Source organism: Artemia franciscana, chromosome 1 (genome assembly GCF_032884065.1).
Source record: "Artemia franciscana chromosome 1, ASM3288406v1, whole genome shotgun sequence".
NCBI classification, from domain to species: domain Eukaryota; kingdom Metazoa; phylum Arthropoda; class Branchiopoda; order Anostraca; family Artemiidae; genus Artemia; species Artemia franciscana.
In genome coordinates, this window is record NC_088863.1 from 6,889,401 (window position 1) to 6,915,122 (window position 25,722).

Below are 25,722 nucleotides of genomic sequence, written 5' to 3' on the forward strand. Positions count from 1 at the left end.
TGCTTTCTATTTCTAAAAGTAGATAAAGGACGACTCCCTGCGTGTATGCATGGTCTCATGTGGGAAAATGTAAAAAAAACTTCAATGTAGAATAAATATGAATAAAAGGTACATTCACTGCCTAAACTCAAACCAAATGCAACACTATCATAGCCAAAGCAATAGTGTTGTCTTGGCAAAGGCAAAGAGCAATACACCTGAGGTATGTTTTTTTTTTCATACCGTACGGAAATTGTAGAAACTTGAGAGGGGACTCGGCTGAATATTGACGGTTACAGTGCCTTTCTTAAGGGTTAAAAGGGATCGATAAAAATGAGCCCTCCTCCTATGCTATTTTTGCCTCTAGGCCTCCTTGGTGTCCCCAATAAGGTACAATCGAAAATTTCAGAGAGCCATGTTGCTCAGAATGATGAAATTTGCTAGTAAATATGCTCCCAAGGATGATATGGCTCATGCAGCCACAGGACTAAGAGCCCTAAATTATAAGAATTACCCATTATTTATAAATATTGAAGGTGGGGTATTTTTTCATCCTGGCTCTCCTGGATCAACTGGCTTGACTAGCTTTCGAGTGACCCCGAAGGTTTGTTTCTTCGGACAGGCAGACTACTCACTCAACCGTAAATCCCCAGGCAAATGGGCATCTAAAATACAAAAGTCTAGGGACACAAGTTCCCAAATTCTGGATTCATTAGCCAAAAGAACTAAAAAATGATTTAAGAAGGAGACAAAGCATTTTCCTAAACAACAAAAACTTTGACTCCTAAGCTTTAAATGCATAAGAAAAAAAATATTAATTAATCTTAAAACTGTCTTTGAGTTGAGGTCTTTATTTAACAATAAATTTCATAAGCAAAAAACTACTTCAAGACAATCTCCCCCATAAGGCTCCATGGCCTGGGAAAAACAGGCGATAAAAAATACAAACACAAGAAAATATATACAAAATCCAAAAAAATCAAGTCACCCACCTTTATAATCCCCAAAAATGACAAGCTAGGCAGGGGGTAGAATACAAGACGGTAGAATATTTATCTGAACGGGAAAATTGTAGCAGCTAAACACTAAACTATTTATCTCTAAGTCTTCGGGTTAAAGGGATCAGATTGAACAAGAAAGGACTGTAAAATTGTGTTCCCCTGAAACTGGGCCTTGGATGATTTTTTTTCTTTTTAATTAAATCAAAATTTTTGTCTGAAAGTCCTTGGACAAAGTAAGCCCCAAGCAAAAATAAAAAAAAGGAAAAAAATACTAGTTATCCTGAAAATAAAGCCCTAAAAAAGGCAAAAAAAACTTTTTGTTAACAGTCTGAAACTTAAAACCAGTATTCCACAGGCCCTAAAGCCCCCCAAAATCACAAGTTGAAAAGATATCGAGGAACTTTTTGTTTCAAAGAACATTTGAGTCGTAGGGTCCCAATGCTTAGGAGAAAATTCGAAAAAAAACTCGATTCCCCCAAAAATGGAGACCCAAAGAGAGCCCAAAGTAGCCCTTTGATTTCTGCATATACATATTACATTACCTTTAGTAATCAGCTAGAAACAGGTTGGATTCCAAAGTTTCTTGTAAAGAAGGTTTTGCCAATAAATTTGACATATTAAATTTCCTTCCAACAATAGGGCTAAATTAGAAAAGCATGCTTAATTTCAACCAGAATCAAAATAAATTATCGTTCACTATCTGAAAAAAAATTGCAAATCCACTTGAAAATATCTGTTGTTTTAAGAACCTGATTAAATAAAAAAAAAAACAAGTTTTTTTAACTGAAAGTAAGGAGCGACATTAAAAATTAAAACGACCAGAAATTACTTCGTATATGAAAGAGGCTGCTTCTTCATCAACGCCCCGCTCTTTACGCTAAAGTTTGACTCTTTCTCTCAATTCTTCTTTTTACAACAGTAAAAAACTTTAGCGTAAAGAGCGGGGCGTTGATGAAGAAGCAGCCTCTTTCATATACGAAGTAATTTCTGGTCGTTTTAAGTTTTAATGTCGCTCCTTACTTTCAGTTAAAAAAACTTGTTTTTTTTATTTAATTTCTGAACGTTTTTGAATCAATGCATGTTTTGATTTTGGCTCTCCGCGGAGGAATAATTAAAACAAAATTTGCATTTTTTTTTTTTGCTAAATGGCTTTCTCATAATTTTGATCAAATGATTTTGAGAAAAAAAGAGCGGGGGAGGAAGCCTAGTTGCCCTCCGATTTTTTGGTTAATTAAAAAGGCAACTAGAATTTTTAATTTTTTACGAATATTTTTATTAGTAAAAGATTTACGTAACTTATAAATTAGCTTACGTAAAGAACTTTTGTATTCTCATATTTTTATTACATATATGAGGGGGCTCGCCCCCTTGTCAGATCCTCGCTCTTTACACTAAAGCTTAAATTTTGTCCCAATTCATTAAGAATGACCCCAGAATCACAAAAGCCGTAGAATAAATAGTTGAAATTACTAAAAATACTTTAGCGTAAAGAGCGAGGTATTAGGAGGAGGTGAGCCCCTCAAATGGGTAATAATTTCTGTTTGTTTTAAGTTTTAATGCTGCTCCTTACTTCCAGCTGAAGAACTTGTTCATATTTATTTTTTCATTGTTTTTTTTTTTTTAAATAATGCTAGTAAATCCTGCGCTCCCTTCATGGAGATTTTCTTCCCCCATGAAAAATTATCGATGGAAAGTTCCCCCAGCATATCCCCCTCTTTTCAGCCCCTCCCCCAACCAAAAAAATCCTCCTGAAAACGCCTGTACACTTCCCAATAACCATTGCTATATGTAAGCACTGGTCAAAGTTTGTAACTTGTGGCCCCTCCCACGGGGACTGTGGGGGAGTATGTCGTCCCCAAAGACATAGTTATAAGGTTCTTCGACTACGCTGAATAAAATGGCTATCTCAGAATTTTGATCCGTTGACTTTGGGAAAATAATTAGCGTGGGAGGGGGCCTAGGTGCCCTCCAATTTTTTTGGTTACTTAAAAAGGGCACTAGAACTTTTCATTTCCATTAGAATGAGCCCTCTTGCAACATTCTAGGACAACTGGGTCGATACGATCAACCCTGGGGAAAAAAAACAAACAAAAAAACAAATAAACACGCATCCGTGATCTGCCTTCTGGCAAAAAATACAAAATTCCACATTTTTGTAGATAGGAGCTTGAAACTTCTACAGTAGGTTTCTCTGATACGCTGAATCTGATGGTGTGATTGTCCCCTCCGCAATCCCTCGCTCTTTACGCTAAAGTTTGACTCTTTGCCACAATTCTACTTTTTAAAACAATTAAAAACTTTAGCGCAAAGAGCGAGGGATTGCGAAGGGGATAACCCATTTCATATACGGAGTAATTTCTGTTCGTTTTAAGTTTCAATGTCGCTCTTTACTTTCAGCTAAAAAAATTAGTTTTTTTATTTAATGAACTAAAAGAAATGGAAGAAAATATTGGGGCATGCTTTTTCTGAAACCTTCCTTTGTTTGACAACCTTATACAGAAAATTCACACCTTATTCTTCATTTTTTTTTTTGTCAAAATTTATCAGCGAGCGACCCGGCTCAATAGTATCCAAAAATCTAAAAAACGGAATTTTGATACCAATAGTTACATCAAAAGAATCGCATTCTAATGCTGATTTTAAATATATAAGTTTCATCAAGTTTAGTCTTACCCATCAAAAGTTACGAGCCTGAGAAAAATTTTTTTTTTACTGTTTTAAAAAGTAGAGTTGAGAGAAAGAGTCAAACTTTATCGCAAAGAGCAAGGCGTTGAAGAGGGAGCAGTCCCTTTCATATAAGGGGTAATTTCTGTTCGTTTTGTTTTAATGTCGCTCCTTACTTTCAGTTAAAAAAACTTGTTTTTTTTATTTAATATTCTACAAAATTCAAATTAACTCATTCCATTTAACTGAATGTAAGTAAGTCATATAATCAATCTTTGAAATCCAAAGTAATTTATCAGCTTCAGATCAACGTTGAATTTATTTATTCGAAAATCCTCTTTCTCTCAGTAAAACATTTCTTTTTCTCAATACTCAAAACAATCAATATATCCCGAATCGTGTCTGTCACCACTGAAGGGTAAAAACAGGCAATATAATTTTCTTCTGCTTCTGATTTCTATTCAAACAAACTCAAACCAATAATATAAATGAATCACGGTCTTTTCTTATTATACCAAAGGCAAGCTAGTGTGAGACAAAATAAACAAACGTTTAAAGTTTTAAATATAAAGAGAGATTAAAAATTCTAAATTAATATGAAGATTTAGATTTTCTTTGAGGGTCGACCTATAGTTGCCATTGAAGAAGAACAGATTGCTGTTGTTTGAATTCTTACACGCAAAATGTATTATCAAGTATAATTAATGAGTTTACTTATCTTTCGTCATGAGTCAGTGAGGCAAAACTGACAAAATGGGGCACTGCTGGTAAAACTTCATAGTTAAAAAAAGAAATCATAGAAACTTGTGGTTTTCAGGAATGAATAGACCTAATAGGCCATGAATAGGCCATGTATCTGTCCACACCCAAATTCGTCCATGTATTTTTAGCTTAGCTTTTGCTGTTTTTTTATCCAAAGTCACGGGCATACGGAGGAGGAGGGCAAGGGGCAGCTGCCCCCAGAACCTCAAATTTAAACTAGATATGGCTGAAAAAGCAGATGGTTGAAAAAGCAGTTAAAAAATGGTATTATGGCTAAAAAACAGTTGATAAAAGGTAGGTGGTTGAAAAAGCTGGAAATAAACAGAAATATCCAAATATCGGTTCCGATATCGATATCGTACCACGACAGACGTAAAATTTGTTTTTATTGTAGCACCTAAAATCGCTGCTTAGCACGCGAAATTGGGCAATTTTAATACTTCAGAAACTAACCGTTGCGGCAACCCTGTACACATTACTACCTCGTGTTGTACCCCCTTTTGGAGGGCTTATTTATCAGGAGTACTTAACAACTAACCAATGAAGCCGCTTGAACTATTGAATCGTCAATGTTTAACATCTTTACCACCCCTTTCGTAACCATCTATATAGCGAACATAAAATCGAATTGTAATAGAAATTTTAATAAATGTAATAAAAATTGAACCCAAGATTTTTAAAGATATACATGGTTGGGTATAGGTTCAACTTAACCAGTTCAAACATTCCGATTTCGCTTTTGCTTTCTTGATAGGAACTAATCGTTGTGGCAACTCTCTACACATTGCTACCTCGTGTTGTATCCCCTTTTGGAGCGGTTATTTATCAGAAGTGCTTAACAACTAACCAATGAAGCAGCTTGAACTATTGATTCGTCAATGTAAACATCTTTACCATCCCTTTCGTAGCCATCTATATAACGAACATAAAATTGAATTGTAATAGAAATTGTAATAAATGTAATAAAAATCGAATTCAAAATTTTTTAAGATATACATGGTTGAGCAAGGCTCAACTTAACCAGTTCGAACATTCCGATTTTACATTTGTTTTCTCGATGTTTTAACTATTTGTCAGAATTGCTTAACAACTAACTAATAAAGCTGCTTGAAATCGTCAACGTAAACATCTTTACCGTCCCTGTCGTAGCCATCTATATAATGAATAGTCTATAACAATTATGATTAAGACAAAATCAACGTTTATAACCATGAAAAAAAGACCATGGAGACATATTAAATATGTAGGCATGTAGATAAATTATAACTTTTTTCTATTTGATAAATATGAAAACATGGAGGCTATGCCTCAAAAGTGGCACTACAATCAGACGTTGAAAAGAACAGAGAATTTACAACCTTTGAGGTGCAGTCTTTTCAATCAATCAATTAATCAATGAGTATGATTCTATTTGTACAGTAATGAACTAACCAATCAGCCGAAAACTAACCAATCAACACAACCGATATTTTTGAACCAAAAGTAAGCTTGTGTCAGACAAATTAATTGAAGTTTATGGTTTTAAATATAAATAAAAAGAAAAATCTTGAAGAGTAAAGTGCGAACAGACGTAGAGAGAAAGGGAATAGATAGGGTTGTGTTACAGCAGAAAATTGGAAAGAATCAGAAAGAACTGACTTGTATTAAATAAAATAGTACTGAAATAACGCATAAAGTCAGTACTTGAAGCAGTCTGACTTTGAGGAACTGTTGCGAAGCTATCCGGAGTTTTGGAGTGATGGATTTTTTCTTTTTTTTCGTCTTTTTACTAATATACTTCTATGGACTAAGCGTACTAAGTACTAATATGCTAATTCGAAAATTGACCTTATAAGTTATTTGAAACTCAACCCCACTTCTATTGTCCTTATTAAGTTATCTCAACAAACTTGCATTAGCAATTGCTTCTTAGTTATGATTAAGCTTGGTCTCCTCAAGCACTATTCATTTAATGAACTTGTTGATAAAAAAAAAAAAAAGGATTTCAAGCGTTAAAGCAATGACCTTCGTATTTTGACTTTATTTCTAAAACACTAACCAGAAAGAGTATTCGATAGCAGCCTGGATCCTCTTTGAAAAAAAGAGAATCCTGGCCAACATACGAGTTTCGGCCTGGCAGCCTTTCGTTTGTCACTCGGATCAACGGAAATCGATGTCACTTTCACAAGTCAGATCGCAAATATCGCTCTTTTATAATCAAATGAAAAACAACAAGTTTTAAAAAACCGCAACTTTAAACATTAAAAAACAGAGAGATTGTTCTGTATATGAGGGGTTGCTCCGTCCTCAATACCTCACTCTTTACGCTTAAGTTTTCTAAGTACTTAAAAAAGCTTATTATTCTAGTTAATTGACCTTTGTCTTTCAGGAGTTGTCCTCAAAGAACTGGAACAAAAGGTCAAACTCTAGCACAAAGAGTGTTGTATCGAGGAGGCACAATCCCCATTTATTCCCCTACACGGAAAATTTCTGTTCATTTGAAGTTTCAATGTTGCTGCTTACTTTTGGTTGAAAGAACCCGTTTTAATTATTTTTTGATCATTTTTCGAACAAGTCGGAAAATCCGACCTGTCCATGGAAAATTCCCTCCCCCTATGGAAAATTTCTCCCACTTAAAATACCCTACCCCTCTCAGAAAATTTCCTCCCACAGATAATTTCATCCTCACTGAAAATTCCCCCAGGAAAAATTTCTTGCAGACAATCCTGCCTGAAAATTTTCCTTGGCATACTTTTGTTTGAAAAAGACTTTTAACTTCTAATCGTTTTTTAAAAAATGCCAGAAATCCTCCACAGTGGCAAATTTTTTTCCAGAAATCACCACAACCCCGTAGAAAGTTGCCCCCATATAAAATGTCTCGTGGAGAATTCCTCTCGTGGATCTCCTCCCACGGACAAATCCAACATACAATTTCCAACTCCGCTAAAAATTTATTCCGGATAATTTTCCGCAACAAGTCTTCATGTAAAATTGAGTGAGCAAAGAGAAAGTAAGAAAAAAAAAAAAAAATACGCATGAGAACTCTGGCAAATCCTGTCAGTGTCAAATTTTCCCCAGGAAATTTTACCACGAAAACTTCCCTCCTGACGGAGAATCCTCCCCGTGGAATATCCCCCCCAAGAAAATGTCTGTATACTTCTGAATACCAAATACAAGAATAAACAATGCGCAAATTTCATAACTTACAGCCCCTCCCCCAGGGACTGTGGAGGGGCCAAATTATCCCCAAAGGCAATGTGATTGCACCTTTCAACTATCTTAAGCAAAATGACTATCTTAAAATTTTGATTGAACGTTTTTGGAGGAAAAGGGGCATGTGCGGGGACTACTTGCCCTCCATTTCTTTCGGTCACTTAAAAAGAACACTAGAACTTTGAGTTTCCATTTGAATGAGCCCTCTCCTGATATTCTAGGACCCTTGTTTCGATACGATCACTACTGGGTAAACAAATAAACACGCATCCGTGATCTATCTTCTGGCAAAAAAAGATGGGATCTTGAAACTTTTACAGTAGGGTTCTCTGACATTTTGAATCTGACGGTGCAGTTGTCGTCAAGATTCCAAGACAGATAGGGGGTATATCCCCCCTCTTTTTCGAAAATCAGGCACATTTTCTCGTGATCGTAGCATTTGATGGGTAACACTAAGCTTAATGAATCTTATAGGTTCAGGATTAGCATTAAAAGCCAATACTTTTGATGTATCAATTGACACGAAAATTCAGTTTTTTAGATTTTTAGTTACTTTTGAGCCGAGTCGCTTCTTGCTTACAGTTCGTTTCCAAAAAACTGTTGGATGATTTGTCCTGTTTTAATAATTCTATTTAGTTTAGCCCTTAATACTAAATACACTAAAGATAATAGTTAATACAGCAATTCTTTGAGCAAAGGGTAGCATACCCTCAATTATCTGGTCTAGCATGGAATAGAAATGCGTGGTTGCTTCATCAGTCATTACCCAGGAGCCTGACGTAAACTCCAATCTTGCTTCTCTGACAAACTTCTTCACAAGTTTTCTCTTCCTTGGATGTAGGCTAGAAAAAAATATCTCATATCAATTTAATTAGTCAGGTACAGTAATATTATGTCAGGGGTGCTAATTCATGAAAACTTAGGGGGAGGGTCAAGGACTTTTATTCATTTTTGTATTGATGAAGATCCAAAAAGGGCGTTTTTCAAAATCTACGGATGGGAATAAATTTTGCTTTTGTATATTTTTCTAGTGAACATATAAAACCAGTTATTTTTCCAGATAAAGGGGGAGGTGATTCTCCCCTGCCCCTCTCCCAAATTAGCACCTCTATCTTCTTGCAATGAACATTTTTGAATCTGATTCTTTTCGCTAAAATACTAAACTAGAAACTAAAATACTAAAATAGAAAATAGCCCCCAGTAGTACTTCGGGAAATACACCTTTTCGAGCAGATATAAAATCTAAAAATTTTTAAAGCTTATTTTTAACGCAAACGTTTTGCCTAAATCTAGGACAAAAAAACTCCACTACAAGACCAAAAGGATTAACATTGCTAAGACAAGCAAGCAATAAATAGATCCGAGCTTATAATGTTTGTATAAGCTGGATTTGTATTACTATCTTATTGCTCAAGGAATCATTACAATTAATCTGATTGATAAGAATCTTTGAGAATTCTAGAAATAACACTCACTTGGGGAAAATACTAATATGTTGAGCCAATAAAAAAGTGAGACACAAATAATGCAATGAGAGTAGGCTAAGGATTATAAGGATGAAAAAGTTTATTTTTATGCATATTCAACATAATTCATTAATGCTGTTTAATAAACGAGGTAAAAAGAAGATATTATAAGAAAAAAGAAATAAACATTTCAAACACTTTTAATTAGCTTTGAGGGTATAGGTTAAAGAAGACAAAATATATCAAATATATATTTACGAGTAATGTGATGAGCTCAAGACATTTCTAAGGGGAGGGAGGTATGCTCACGACATTTAGTCTTCCATGCAATAGTTGTTAGAATAAAGTTTTCAAAAAGTTCGTGATAATGAACTGTAGTAAGGAGCGACCCGGCTCAATAGTAACAAAAACTCTAAAAATCGGAATTTTGATATCAATTTTGATATCAATAGCTACATCAAAAGAATCGCATTTTAATGCTGATTTTAAATATATAAGTTTAATCAAGTTTAGTCTTACCCATCAAAAGTTAAGAGCCTTAGAAAATTTGCCTTATTTTAGAAAATAGGGGAAAATAGCCGCTAAAAGTCATAGAATCTTAACGAAAATCACACCATCAGATTCAGCGTATCAGAGAACCCTATTGTCGAAGTTTCAAGCTCCTATCTACAAAAATGTAGAATTTCGTATTTTTTGCCAGAAGGCAGATCACGGACGCGTGATTATTTGTTTTTTGTTTTTGTTTTTTTGTTGTTTTTTTTCCCAGGGGTGTTCGTATCGACCCAGTTGTCCTAGAATCTTGTGAGAGGTCTCATTCTAACGGAAATGAAAAGTTCTAGTGTCCTTTTTAAGTGACCAAAAAAATTGGAGGGCACCTAGGCCCCCTCCCACGCTAATTATTTTCCCAAAGCCACCAAATCAAAATTCTGAGATAACCATTTTATTCAGCGTAGTAAAAAAACCTGATAACTATGTCTTTGGGGACGACTTACTCCTCCACAGTCCCCGTGGGAGGGGCCACAAGTTACAAACTTTGACCTGTGATTACATACAGTAATGGTTATTTGGAAGTGTATAGACGTTTTAAGGAGGATTTCTAGGTTGGGGGGGGGTTGAGAAGAGGGGGACATGTTGGAGGAACTTTCTATGGAGGAATTTGTCATGGGGGAAGAAAATTTTCATGAAGGAAGCGCAGGATTATCAAGTATTATTTAAAAAAAAATACAATGAAAAAATAAATATGAAAAAGTTTTTCCAACTGAAAGTAAGGAGAAGCATTAAAATTTATAACGAACAGAAATTATTACACAAATGATGGGCTCACCTCCTCCTAATACCTCGCTCTTTTTAAAGCTAAAGTATTTTTAGTAATTTCAACTATTTTTTCTACGGCTTTTGTGATTCAGGAGTCATTCTTAAGAAATTGGAACAAAATTTAAGCTTTAGTTTAAAGAGCGAGGTTCTGACGAGGGGGTGAGCCCCTTCGTATACGTAATAAAAACATGAGAATACAGAAGTTCTCTACGTAAGCTAATTTGTAAGTTACGTATATCTTTTACTAATAAAAACATTGGTAAGAAAATTAAAAGTTCTAGTTGCCTTTTTAAGTAGCCAAAAATTGGAGGGCAACTGGGCCTCCTCCCCCGATCCTTTTTTTCGCAAAATCATTCAATCAACACTATGAGAAAGCCATTTAGCAAAAAAAAAAATATGCAAATTTCGTTTTGTCTCTGCGGAGAGCCAAAATCAAAACATGCATTCATTCAAAAACTTTCAGAAATTAAATAAAAAAAAATCAAGTTTTTTCAATGGAAAGTAAGGAGCGATATTAAAACTTAAAACGATCAGAAATTACTTCCTATATGAAAGGAGATGCTTCCTCATCAACGCTCCGCTCTTTACGCTAAAGGTTTTTACTGTTTTAAAAAGTAGAGTTAAGAGAAAGAGTCAAGAGAAAGAGTTAAGAGAAAGAGTCAAGACTCTGTTAAAAAAGTAGGACATTACAAAAGCCATTCAGTTACTTGTTACGATGAGATTACATCAAACAAAACCAGTTTAGTTTAAAGATTATACTGATCTTTCTGCGCACAGTCAGCCTTTGCAGCCTGATGCGAGGGGTGTAAGGCAGGATACGATCTCTTCTTTAATTGTTTTTAATAACAGCGTAATAAGGCCAGGCTCAAAATCGCTATTTTCTTGTAAAAGAACAAAAAATTCATGTAAGCCAAAGTATTCTTCATCAAGTTCTCATACCCTGGGGGTAGTCAGCCGTTAAAGGTTTAACCGTATTTATAGTAGACTAGACTGATGATATTTTGTTCATTAGTCACGTCGTCGTTCATGGTGCAGAAGTAAATTTTTATTTGCAGCACAAATAATATTCACCGATTAGTGTCTTATTCAATGGCTTTTAAAATGTCTTATTAAAAGGCTTTTTACTCAATGGTATTATAATTTTGTTTATTTGGGTCTGTTAGTTTGCAGATCAGTTCTACATACACACACATACTATTCTTTGATTTCCAGAAGGAGAGTGCTGTTGCAGATAGTTAAGTTGGTGACTGACCGTACTTCAAACAGTTGGTTGTACGAAAAATGTGGTTCAATCCCGCTTTCTAGGGCTATAATGAAAGAAAGGTTGAGATGGCTAGGCCACGTTCTGCAGATGAAGGGTGACAAATTGCCGAAGATTGTCCTTTTTGGCCAACCGTCTGGGGCTACACGGAAAGCAGGTCGTCCTCATCTGGGTTGGGAGGATGTCTTAAATAAAGATTTAAAGCAAATGGGAGCTTCCTGGGATAGTGTAAAGAGGGAGGCCTTGAACAGATTAGGTTGGACGAGGAGCGTGTGTAGCTGTGTTGGCCTCAGGCGGATTGGTGTTGCAGTGAGTTATTAGTAGGAGTAGTAGTAGTAGTAAGGTGGTGCAGAGATAAGAAAGTTTGGTCGTTTATTTAGCTCGAAATATGGAGTCGAATGTCACAGCTGTTCCACATTTCGCCTACCTTATTCCTGTTTAAAGAATTCTCAAAACTACTGATAAAGTGTGCTTGGCACATTACAAATGTTACAAGATCCTCCTTCTTCTACCTCTGTGTACCTCTTTCGTCTCCTATAATTAAATCATGCTGATGATTTGAGTGTCCCAGCTGAAATTCTTAGCAAAACGACCGATTTTTTGGAGGCTTTAAGACTTCAGGACAGAAGGAAAGGTTAGTAGGGATAGGTTAAATAGATTAGTATTAAACTTAAGAAGACTAAGAAGACAGGGAAAACGTGAAAGTAGAGATATAATATTGGATAAGGGGAAGAGTCAAAATTCAGTGTACACAAAGTAAGCTTAGGTTAGCTTAACAAAATCTTGACAGACTAAGTAAGCTAGTTGAAATTAAGCTGGTAACAAAATTTACCTCCTCCTTATCTTTTCAAAGAGTGTTAATGAGTTTTGAAAATTATCTTTTTCTATCTTTTCTTCATTTTCCAATAATTTGACAGCCTCTACCCGTTAGAACTAAGACTACGGCTATAGTAGATAATTTCGACTCTGATAACATCAACATACCCTTCCGATCATTAAGATGTCCCTGTGTCATGCCATTTACACAGGAGGATCCCCTGTACCCCTCCTTTTAAGCTTATTGGTTATATTACTTATTTTTATTGTTATACAGAGTCCATGTAATTTGCAAGTTTTTACTGTATTTAATAGCTTGCTTCCCCCCCCCCCCTGAAACACAAAATCCTAGCTACATCCCTATCACTGTCATAAGCCAACTATGAAAGTTTCTATCTTTACTAGGATAATTATCATTTTCGCCAAATATTGGCCCGTAAAATGAACGTAGGGTTTATGATACTCGTCATTTTCATCAAATAAACAATTTCGTCCGTACATAAAAAAGTTACTCTTTTAGGGTAACAGATCGTGGAGCTGTCTTTCACTTTCAGCATAACTTTAAACATAGATAAAAGGGGAGAAAAATAAAACGTGTCATTCCATTTACCTTTTTCCTGTCAAGTACAGCAATTTGCAGAACATCAATGGACTGGGGGATACTCTACTGGGAAATAAAGGACGGACATATAATTGAAAGTCCTTTCGAATTGGATAAATGAAAGGGTTAACCGCGCGGTCTTCACCTGCAATCAATAGTTGACAAAAAAGGAAGTAACTACGCATATAAGGCTTTCTAATCGTATCAACTAGAATTTCCTAAATAAACTTTTTTTTAGAGACAAAAGTAAACAGAGATGTGGAAATGGTCTTCCTATAAAAATTCCTAAATCTGCGAGAAGTAAATAGAAATTTGAACACCTTACGATGATATTAAGAGAAAAAATAAGCTTCAAAGTGCAGGGTCTTGCTTTTGGCTGGAAGCCCTTCGATGCGAAGAAAGAACACAAACTTTGAATTAACTTGGAAAACAAAATTTTCGGGCCTGGCATCTGCCTCGAAAACATTGCTGCTGTTTCTTGTTGAAAATTTTCTAAGAAAAATAATTATTGTATAGACTAATTTTAAAATCAAAACAGAAATCAGGTTTGTAGTCTACTGCTTCACTTCCGAAAAAATTTTGTTCCCAATAATGGAAACGTTCGACTGCATAGACCCACTGACTTCTGAGGTGATCTGGGGAAAAGTCGTTTTTGAACCTAACCTGACATGAATTAGCTCGCCAACGACTATTGGCCAGTTTTGAAACACAAATTCTATTTGATTTGGTTCCAGAGCTTATTTTCTTGTCACAGCCCAGCTTTCTAGCACCACAACCTTAAAAAAGCAAAGGATTGTGTGCAAATCAAAGGACAAGGGTGGTTAAAATAAAACATGATAACAGGCCTACTAAATTTTAACAAACTTAATTTAGATTCAAAATTAAGCAAGAAAATTTAAAATAATATGAAAAAAATGAGTTAATAATAAATTAAATGGTTTTAAAAATAGTAACAAAATAAAGAAAATTCTGAAGAAAGGACGATATTTCCACATGTACTGGCTGGATTTCGTCACTGGCTTAAAATATCCTAGTTTTTTCTTCTTTACAATTTTGATAATTTCCTTATGCATAGCCAGTGAGGTCAATTAAGAAACAAATACAAAACTTACTCCTTCCACCACTTTGAGAAGAAAGAGATTTCGGTCCAAATAAAGGTCAAATCCTTATAAGCATCAAGCTTGTCGATCATGTTGTTCAAAATATGTTTTACAGAGTCTTCATAGTATCTGTCAAATGTTTTGAGCCATCCAGGATCGACATGAGAATGTGGCATGAGAATAACCTAAAATATTGCATTACTTTACTTTGTATAATTGGTAAGTATCCATAACAAGTTGCCAATCAGATGAGCCTATACAATGGGCAACAGAAAGCAATATGGTAGAGTCATTTCCCAATCATCATTAGAGATAATACATTTTTTTTTCCTTTTTCATACATGAAGCTTGAAGGTCAACAAGCATTATCCAATATAGATTTTGAAGACGGTAAGCAAGTTTTATTGAAACAAATTTGATACGAATTATGGTAATAATTTCTGTTTTGTATCCCGGCTGGGATATTGAGTCGAAACTCTCGGAGAAAGTTGCTTGTTTGTTTGATTTGTTGTTTTTTTCGGGGGGGGGGGCTTATGAGAGACTTATAATTATGCACAAGAAATGACATGCTCCGTTTAATTATTTTGTGTACATGTCGTCGAATAAACTCTTTGGCTAGTTGTTCTGAACTAGCCCTGTCCACGGTCATCTGACAGCCCTGTTCACGATCAACATGAGAATGGGGGGTTAAAACTATGAAAAAAAAGTCAACATTTGTTTATTTGTATTACAGCCACTTAAGATCGAGGTACCGATATGATATTGAAATTTAATAGAATCTTTCATTATTAATTTATATTAATTGATTTATAACTAATCTGTTTATTTGCTTGTATCAAGACTATCCAGGATCAAATGAGAATAAGGAAATAATTTCACCTAAAATTTAGCCTTCCCGTATTAACTTTATCAACACTTTCTTTATCATTTAGTTAATTAATTCATAATTTGTGTTTAGACTATCCAGAATCGACACAAAAATATGAAGTTAGATTTAGCAAAAGTGCTTATGATGATGCCAAGCCCTGTCGTTAAAAACCATGCTTTTCGAACCCACTCAGCGTGTGGTCGATGTTGTGGGGCTAGCCTAGGATTTTGACAAAACCTCATCATGTAAAGCGGATTGTCGGATAAAGCTGCTCATTTGGTCGCAAATTCAAAGTTATAGTGCAGGTTTTTACTTCTCTTCCATCTCCATCTCTGGACTTCTTTATGAGCGAGGTTAAATCCTAATTTTCTTTTTCCATCCTAAAAGAGTATAAACTTGTTGCACATTGTTTTATTTACGATAGTTCTGAATTAATCTGCTGAGCATAGTCAGTGGCATGAAAGTAAGGCCAAATGACGGCCCACCTAGTTCCTGAGACCCATCACTTCAAATTCATAAATATAGAATTATGTCACCGCTATTGACTCGTTACAGCTCAGATGTTACTGATGGAACGGCGTTAAAGAATCAAAAAAAGTGTCCTAATCAAAATACCTAGGTGTTCTAACGTTAGGAAGAGTGTTTGAAAGCACAGAATGGCTTGCTTCTACCCCCACCCCTTCTGTCTATCAAGACCAAATGGCGATGGAGAGATCAGCACCGCTGACATAGATTGTCGATTCTGATACTGCACTCTTTACCTTTTTTTTATCTTTGAAAGTCACTAGATGCAAATAAAGGACTCAAATATTATGCAAGCGTTCCAAAAAAGTGCGTGGATCTTTTCTAAGAATTTTCTATATCTACCAAAGGTTGTATGTAAGAATGTCCGAGTTTCTTTTTTTTTATTCAGGAAATCCACTTTCTTTACAGACAAATGTACAAAAAATTAAAGCCAGAGAACCTTCCAGTTCATTAGGAGTCTCCAACATCAAACATAAACATCTATATAAAAAAATAAAAATAAAAAAACATTACAATAATCCTCACCAACGGGCTAACAATATAGGTTCCTTCACATTGAGTTTTGGCGTTACGTTTTCCCCTTCACACTGGAATCCGTAAGGCTCAATAATCCTTCGTAAGATCTTACGTTAACGTAACCGTAAGTTGAAACATAATACGAGAGCTTTAACGGAAGAAGTTCAATGTATTTTAACTTCTTACGTTTACGTTACAAGCCAAAATGGATGTTTTTGATGAACAAATTATTGAATTTTTAGAAGCTAGGAAATATTTATATAGCTCAAAGGACCCTGGTTTCAAGGATAGGCAATTGAAGCAGAATTCGCGGGAAAGTCTGAGCCATATGCCTCAAATATTAATTCACTAACGGCACTACTAAAGTAAAAATCACACAAAATGGTAGTTCAAATTGCAAAAATCTCTCGAATTTCTATGGAAAATATTTCGGCCGTACTCACACACAACTCCAAGAACTTGGCAAGACGCACAAAACAGAAATATGTGACTAGTTCGTCTCACTCCGTGGCAGCCGAAATACATTTTTGAATTGTAAATGTAAAGGTCCATGCCAGTTATAAACATACCTTTGAAGATTTTTTAAATGTTGTAATAGGTACAAAAGAAAACATTTCTAATATAATTCATTTTCATTAAAGCGCAAATGACACAATATGTTTTGGACTTTTAAGGAAAGAGGCACCAGCCGAACTGTTGTTTTAAGATTTCTTTATTCAATCAAGTTTTAATGAAAAATATATGTGTCTTGATCAGTCATTGAAATAACTAATAACATTGAATGAATATTTGATATATATTGATATTAATTGCTGAAAGCTTATCAGTTCAAGATTATATGTCACTGTAATTTTTATTTTTATTTTCAATGTTGTAATAAGTACACAAGAAAATATTCGTAATATATTTCGTTTTCAGTAAAGGTCCAGTTACACAGTGGGCTATAGACTTCCACGATTAGAGAAAAGGGCAGTAGTTAAATTCTTATTTGTAGTGAAAACTATACGTGTCTTAAAAAGTCTTGGAAAGAACTAATAAAATTAAACAGAACATTTGGTAGATTATAATATTAACTGCTGAAACTCATCAGTTCCACATTTTATGCAACTGTAATTTTTATTTTTATTTGCATTTTATTAGTAATATAATTTATTTTCAGTAAAGCGCCACTGACGCAATGGGTTTTATACTCTTACAGTTAGGTAAGGAAGCAGTAGGCAAACTTGTTTGTAGGGATTTTCGTTCCTTTTAAGCTTGATTTGCTTATTCAATTTAAGATTTACTTTTCTTTGAAAAAGTTCTTTCTCGGGAAGTTTTGTTTTTAATTAATTAAAGAAACCTATTCAATGTAACTCTGCTCAACCTTTTTAATTGACAATGAGCAAGATGAGTTATTTTGATAGTTTTTTATTATAGCCATTGGTTTAAAACTTGTTTGTTTGGAATTTAGTAACTTAACTGCACACTTTAGTGCTTTATCATTTTGTTGCGACTCTCAATGCAATTTTTCGGTTGGAATCCAACCCGAGTAGTACTCTTTGTGACATAGATTTCACTGATGACTTAGCTCTTCTATCACATCTAAAAGAGGCCAACTTCATCCAACCAGGAGCAACTTCGTGGATGGTATCGTAATAGTACTCTCTTTGACGAGTTTTCTTCGAGGACACCCTAAGAGCATCATTAAATCCAATATGAGGCTTGAGCATGAGATTGCAACATATATTACTTGTGCTGAAAACACCTTAAGAGCGAATTGAGAAATTCAGTGTTCATCCTGAAACTTCAGCTTCAGTCCTTTAAAATAAACCTTGTGACAGTATTCATTTACAGATGCAAGTCATGGGCGATTATTAAGCAGCTTGGTTACCTCGAAAGCAGACGACAGGGTCAGCAGAGGTTTTAAGACTTGGACATCCTTCGTTCTTTGCTGCGTTTCGGCTACTGCTACCACTATGATCCGTAGAAGGATGTTGTTGTGTCAATGTCAGCCCTTGAAAATCTTCCTAATCCCTAAAGTGGTCGTCAAGGAAAGGCACAATTGTCGTCTTATTCAGCAGCATTGAAGGAAGACCCAGGTATAAGTAAGTAAGACTACTTTTGTGGCAACTTTCATATTGCTTGAAAGGTACACATAAGTAATTTGTCTGTTGATTCTTACTTCACTTTGAACTTTCCATTTCTAGGTTTCTCTGTTTCCTGTGATAGCATATTAAGCAAGTAACTCAAGTGCAGATTTTAATTTTAGTAGTATACAACATTCCCTTTTGTGTTTCGAAAATTTCGTGGAAGGTACTCAAGGTACCAAATAATTACCTTTTTTGTTTTATTTACTTATATTCTTAACAAAAAAAAATAGATTCCTGTCAAATGATTCTGTGTTTAAAATTGCGCTCAATTGCCTTAGATTTATTTGCAACGTGTTTTACAATCAAGTTATTCCTTATTTCAGGCGAGAAAAATAGAACCTACGATGAGTGACAAAGCTCGACAGACAAGGAAAGACAATTTCTAGAGATCAATAACTTCCTTTTATAAATTTCTTTCAAGTAAAATTCTTTTTCTCTGTGGCTTAACTTTCAATTTAGCGGTTCAGACTGATACAGCTTTTAGTGTGTACTTTTTAACTTAATTTTACGCTTATGTTAGCATATAAACTGTGTCTTAAAGTTGCAAATTCTGTTGGCAAAGATTTAGTTCTCCTTACAGTTTATTATCACAAAGTAACTGATATGAAAGGACGTTCGAGGATCTACGCTTATATTTCAATATTACATAAAAAAAACTAGTTTTTTTAACTGAAAGTAAGGAGCGACATTAAAACTTAAAACGAACAGAAATTACTCCGTATATGAAATGGGTTGTCCCCTCCGCAATCCCTCGCTCTTACGCTAAAGCTTTTAATTGTTTTAAAAAACAGAATTGTGGCAAAGAGACAAACTTTAGCGTAAAGAGCGAGGTTTGCGAAGGGGACAACCCATTTCATATACGGAGTAATTTCTGTTCGTTTTAAGTTTTAATGTCGCTCCTTACTTTCAGTTAAAAAACTAGTTTTCTTATGTAATTTCTGAACGTTTTTGAATTAATGCATGTTTGATTTTGGTTCTCCACACATCAATTATTAAAATGAAATTTGCATATTAATTCTTTTTTTGGCTAAATGGCTTTCTTTTAGTTTTGATCAGACGATTTCGAAAAATAAAGGGTGGGGAAAGAGGCCTAGTTGCCCTGCAATTATTTGGTTACATAAAAAGGCAACTATAAATTTTAATTTTTAACGAATGTTTTTATTAGTAAAAAATATACGTAACTTAAGAATTAACTTACGTAACAAACTTTTATATTCTTAAATTTTTATTATGTATATGAGGGGGTTTGTGCCCTCGTTAATACCTCGCTCTTTACACTAAATCATAAGTTTTGTCCCAATTCTTTAAGAATGACCCCTGAATCAGAAAGGCCGTAGAATAAATAGTTGAAATTACTAAAAACACTATAGCATAAAGAGCGAGGTATTTATCTCCTCCTAAATACCTCGCTCTTTATGCTAAAGTATTTTTAGAACCCCTCATATGCGTAATAATCTCTGTTCGTTTTAAGTTTCAATGCTACTCCTTACTTTCAATTGAAAACACTTTTCCATGTTTATTATTTCATTGTTTTTTTTATAGTAATTTTAGAAAATCCTGCGCCCTTTTCATTGAATTTCTGTTCCCCCATGACATATTTCTCCAAGAAAAGATCCTCCCACATAGACCCCTCCCCTCAAACCCTCAACCCCACCCCCAAAACCAAAAAAATCCCCCTGAACAGGTCTGTACATTTCCCAATAACCATTATTATATGTAAATACCGGTCGAAGTTTGTAACTTGCAGCCCCTCCCCCAGGGACTGAGGGGGAGTAAGGTATTCCCAAAGACATAGTTATTATGGTTTTGGACTATGCAGAACAAAAGGGCTATCTCAAAATTTTGATCTGTTGACTTTGGAGAAAAATGAGCGTGGGAGGGGGCCTAGGTGCCCTCCAATTTTTTTGGTCACTTAAAAAGGGCACTAGAACTTTTTATTTCCGTTAGAATGAGCCCTCTTGCGACATTCTAGGACCACTTGATCGATACGATGACCCCTGGGAAAAAGAAAAAAAAAACAAATAAACACGCACCCGTGATTTGTCTTCTGGAAAAAAAATACGATATTCCACATTTTTGTAAATAGGAGCTTGAAATTTTTGCTATAGGGTTCTCTCACACGCCGAATGCGATGGTGTGATTTTCGTTAAGATTCTATGACTTTTAGGGGTTATTTCGCCCTATTTTCCAAAATAAGGCAAATTTTCTCAGGCTCGTAACTTTTGATGACAAAGATTAAACTTGATGAAACTTATATATTTAAAATCAGCATGAAAATTCGATTCTTCTGATGTACATTTTAGCATAAAAATTCCGTTTTGTAGAGTTTCGTTTACTATTCAGCCGGGTCGCTCCTTACTACAGTTCGTTACCACGAACTGTTTGATATTATAGATACTAATTATATTCTAATTGTAGATACCAATTGTACCTACAATTAAATAATACTAATTATAGATACTAAATTGTATAATATGATGAATATAGAAGTTATAGGGCGATTTTTTTTGTTGGGGGGGGCTGAAAAATGTGTTGATTGTTTAAATAAGAAGGATTGATTTGAATAAATAAATAAAATAAATAAATAAATATATATATTCGCATATTTGATGGCAGGCCGTTAAGCCTCTGCAAAACAAAAATCTTAATTTGCATTTCTTCTAAATTTGTACAAGGAGAAAATGTCACTTGAATAATATTCATCAACTTCCTTCTTGAATCTCAGTAGGTTTGTGGAGAAGATTACTCTTTCTGGTAAGTTGTTCCAATGCTGAACCACTCGGTTGCCGAAAGTCCATCGGCCCATGTCCTTGTAAAAGCGTTCCGTACTCATTTTGTACTGATGTCCTCGGAGATGATTTTTATTGAACTGCACGACTCTCTGGGCTGGTACGTTATCATAGGCTCCATTACAGAGCTTGTACATTTCAATAAGATCACCACGATGGAATCTGTAGGCCAGGGTTGGGATACTGAGTTGATTATGGCTATGTTGTGATTTGTAATGGAATTACATATAAAAAACTAGTTTTTTTTAACTGGAAGTAAGGAGCGACATTGAAACTTAAAACGAACAGAAATTGCTCCGTATATGAAATGGGTTGTCCCTCCGCAATCCTTCGCTCTTTACGCTAAAACTTAAAATTTTTTTTTAAATGCAGAATTGTGGCAAAGAGTCAAACTTTAGCGTAAAGAGCGAGGGATTGCGGAGGGGACAACCCATTTCATATACGGAGTAATTTCTGTTCGTTTTAAGTTTTAATGTTGCTCCTTACTTTCAATTAAAAAAACTAGTTTTTTTATGTAATTTCTGAACGTTTTGAATTAATGCATATTTGATTTTGGCTCTCCACAAATACATTATTAAAATGAAATTTGCATATTGATTTCTTTTTTGACTAAATGGCTTTCTCTTAGTTTTGATCAGACGATTTTGAGAAATAAGGGGTGGGGAAGGAGGCCTAGTTGCCCTGCAATTTTTCGGTTACATAAAAAGGCAACTATAATTTTTAATTTTTAACGAATGTTTTTATTAGTAAAAAATATACGTAACTTAAGAATTAACTTACGTAACAAACTTTTATATTCTTAAATTTTTATTATATATATGAGGGGGTTTGTACCCTCGTTAATACCTCGCTCTTTACACTAAATCGTAAGTTTCGCCCCAATTCTTTAAGAATGACCCCTGAATCAGAAAGGCCGTAGAATAAATAGTTGAAATTACTAAAAATACTATAGCATTAAGAGCGAGGTATTTATCTCCTCCTAAATACCTCGCTCTTTATGCTGAAGTATTTTTAGAACCCCTCATATGCTTAATAATCTCTGTTCGTTTTAAGTTTTAATGCTACTCCTTACTTTCAATTGAAGAAACTTTTCCATGTTTATTTTTTCATTGTTTTTTTTTTAGTAATTTTAGAAAATCCTGCGCCCTTTTCATTCAATTTCTGTTCCCCCACAACATATTTCTCGAAGGAAAGATCCTTCCACATAGCTCCCTCCCCTCAACCCCACCCCCCAAAACAAAAAAATCCCTGAAAACGTTTGTACACTTCCCAATAACTATTATTATATGTAAACACTGGTCGAAGTTTGTAACTTGCAGCCCCTCCCCCAGGGACTGTGGGGGAGTAAGTCATTCCCAAAGACATAGTTATTACGGTTTTTGACCGTGGAACAAATTGGCTATCTCAAAATTTTGATCCGTTGACTTTGGAGAAAAAATGAGCATGGGAGGGGGCCTAGGTGCCCTCCAATTTTTTTGGTCACTTAAAAAGGGCACTAGAACTTTTCATTTCCGTTAGAATGAGCCCTCTTGCGACATCCTAGGACCACTTGGTCGATACGATGACCCCTGGGAAAAAAAACAAACAAACACGCACCTGTGATTTGTCTTCTGGCAAAAAATACGAAATTCCAAATTTTTATAGATAGGAGTTTGAAATTTTTGCTATAGGGTTCTCTGATACTCCGAATGCAATGGTGTGATTTTCGTTAAGATTCTACTACTTTTAAGGGGTGTTTCCTTAAACAAGGCAAATTTTCTCAGGCTCGTAACTTTTGATGGGTAAGTCTAAACTTAATGAGACTTATATATTTAAAATAAGCATTAAAATACGATTCTTTTGATGTAGCTATTGATATCAAAATTTAGTTTTTTAGAGTTTTGGTTACTATTGAGCCGGGTCGCTCCTTATTACAGTTCGTTACCACGAACTGTTTGATACATCCCTACAGAATGTTCTCCCCAGTTCGTTGACGTACTGGGAATTGCTGCATTTGACACGAAAGAAATGGGAAGATGTGGCTTTTTTCAGTATTCCATGGATGATATTTCCCATGAAATCATTACTTTAAGCTGCTGAAGCAGTACGTTTGAGTCAATTTTCTCTTTTCTTTTAGGGGGTGTTTTCCCCTATTTTCGAAAACAATGCAAATTTTTTCAGGCTCATAACTTTTGATGACAAAGACTAAATTTGATGAAACTTATATATTTAAAATCAGCATGAAAATCCGATTCTTTTGATGTATATTTTAGTATCAAAATTCCGTTTTTTAGAGTTTCGTTTTCTATTGAGCCGGGTCGCTCCGTACTACAGTTCGTTATCACAAACTGTTTGAAATAAATTATCATTGCCGTGCGTCTACAAAACTGTAAAGTTTTTTTTTTTTTTTTTTTTTTTAGCGCGGTAGGATTTTGTAGAAGATGTGTTTTGGTTTTGCTTGAGAAGAAATAAAGAAAATAATAATAATAGGCTTAACTTTAGCAGGAAGTGTAGAGCATTTAGAAAAACAACAGCCTCCTACACGGGATAATGTCTGTTCATTTTAAGTTTCATACTAGATATTCACTTTTATTATTTGAAGAACTCTCTTTTAATTGTAGTCTAGTTTTAATGGCACATTTAGGGTTCTGCTGGCCCCTTCAAATCACCAGTCTTTATATTAAAGTGAAAAAAATTTGCTTCGAAGTCCACCCCAGAAAAAGGTGAACCCTTAATATTTGTCTTGATCTGGGGGGAGGTAGGGGGTCTGAACTGTCAAAATTATTTTTCAGTTCATAATTTTTAAATTCTTAAAGAAAGTATGGATTCTTCTCTGTCTCTGCGGGTAAGCACATGAATGTAATAATTTGTTTCAAGATTAAATATTTCTGCCCTAGTTAGAAACTAAGGTCACCATGGTACACTAAGGTCAGAAACTACTTACACCTCTGTTACCACGATACTTTCCCCACCACCAATAGAAACTTTTAATATTTTATTAAATAAAAATTAAAATTACATAACATTACATTATATATAATATTAGATTACATATATTATTATATTTATATAATATGTATATATATTATTATATTTAGATCACTATATATTCAATTACATAACATTACATTAACATTAGACAAGCTCGAAGATGCTTAGTATTATTAAATAAAAAAAAAAGGTAACCTCAGCCAAAAGTAAGGAGCAACATTAAAACTTAAAACGAACGGAAATTATAATGTATATAAGAGGTTTCTTCAATACCTCGCTCTTTACGCTACAGTTTGACTTTTTCTTCCAATTTTTTTAGAATAGCTATTAGAATAATAAGCCTTTTTAAAAGTTTTAGAAGAAACTTTTGCATAAAGAGCGAGGTATTAGGGAGTGGGCAGCTCCTCCCCATGTCAAAGACATAGTTACTAGATTTTCGACTATGCTGAACAAAATGACTATCTCAAAATGTTGATCACATGACTTTGGGGAAAAAAGAGGTTTTGGAGGAGGGCTAGGTGCCCTCCAATATTTTTGGTCACTTCAAAAGGGCACTAGTAGTTTTGATTTCTGATAAAATAAGCCCTCTCCCGACCATCTAGGAGCACTGGTTCGATATGATCACCCCTGGAAAAAAAAAGAAAACAAACAAATAAACACGCATCCGTGATCATTCTTCTGGCCAAAAAAGCGAAATTCCTCAGTTTTGCATATAGGAGTTTAAAACACCTACAGCAAGGTTCTCTGATATGCTGAATCTAATGGTGTGATTTTCTTTAAGATCACTTAATTTTCATGGGGTGTTTCAAACCTTTTTCAAAAATTGGGCAATTTTTTCGGACTCGTAACTTTTGATTGGAATCCTTAAACGAATTATGTAAATTATGTAAATTTTGAATAAACATCAAAATTTGATTCTTTTGATGTATCTATTGTTATCAATACTCTGTTTCATAGAGTTTCGGTTACTTTCGAACCGCATCGCTCCTTACTTACAGTTCGTTACCACGAACTGTTTGATAGTTATGTCTATGATAGATTATGGTCATACGTGAGATAATAAAGCACACAATATTTTTACTGCGGAACAGTTTGAACTCAGATCCTTCCTTTTCAAGGGAGAGTCTCGTCGCAAAGTTCTGCGTTAAGAAATTACTTAGAATTTGGTATTAAACAGCATAGATCAAAAACATGATAGTAATGTGGTACGATTCAATGCCCAAGACACATGACACCTGTTAATAAAACAGCCAATATTTATGAGTGAGTTTTTTGTTTGAATTTATTGAGTCTTTATTATAACAATACACATGTAATAAGGATACAAAATTCCAAATGGCACGAAACTGGTTCGAAAAGCATCATATAGATTAATAAAAATCTTTGTCAAAGGTTTCATTGCTTCACACTTTGACATATTATTCTTCAAACCTACACTTTGATTGGTCAATCTTATTATCAACCATCGCTTTGTTACTCTTGCGGATAAAACTATGCCCAAACCTGTATAAGAGTACTTAAATATATAAAGTACTTAAATATATAAGAGTACTTAAATATAAAATAAAATTACTCAACAGCAACAGTGCTATTTAAAATAATTTATCACTTCAAAAATAAAGATGCAGATTTGGATATGAATAATTTTTTGAGAAGTAATTCCAACTGAAAGTAAAGAGCAACAATAAGGCTTTAAAAAAAGAAAAATTATTCCATGCGTGAGAGTAGCTACCCCCTCCTCAGTCCTTTGCTCTTTACGGTCAAGTTTG

The 25,722-nt window shown here is 34.6% G+C and overlaps 1 protein-coding gene across 4 annotated transcripts in view; it reads right to left on the bottom strand.

Moving 5' to 3' along the window:
* The window catches only part of LOC136024913 (alpha-mannosidase 2-like), a 112,943-nt gene that overhangs the window by 38,920 nt on the left and 48,301 nt on the right, over positions 1–25,722 (bottom strand). For all 4 annotated transcript variants that reach the window (XM_065700487.1, XM_065700504.1, XM_065700506.1 and 1 more), the window contains 2 exons: positions 14,169–14,341; positions 8,307–8,440 (listed from right to left, as the gene is read on the bottom strand). In XM_065700487.1, coding sequence (XP_065556559.1) covers positions 8,307–8,440; positions 14,169–14,341 — 307 coding nt within the window. The remainder of the gene's footprint in view (positions 1–8,306; positions 8,441–14,168; positions 14,342–25,722) is intronic.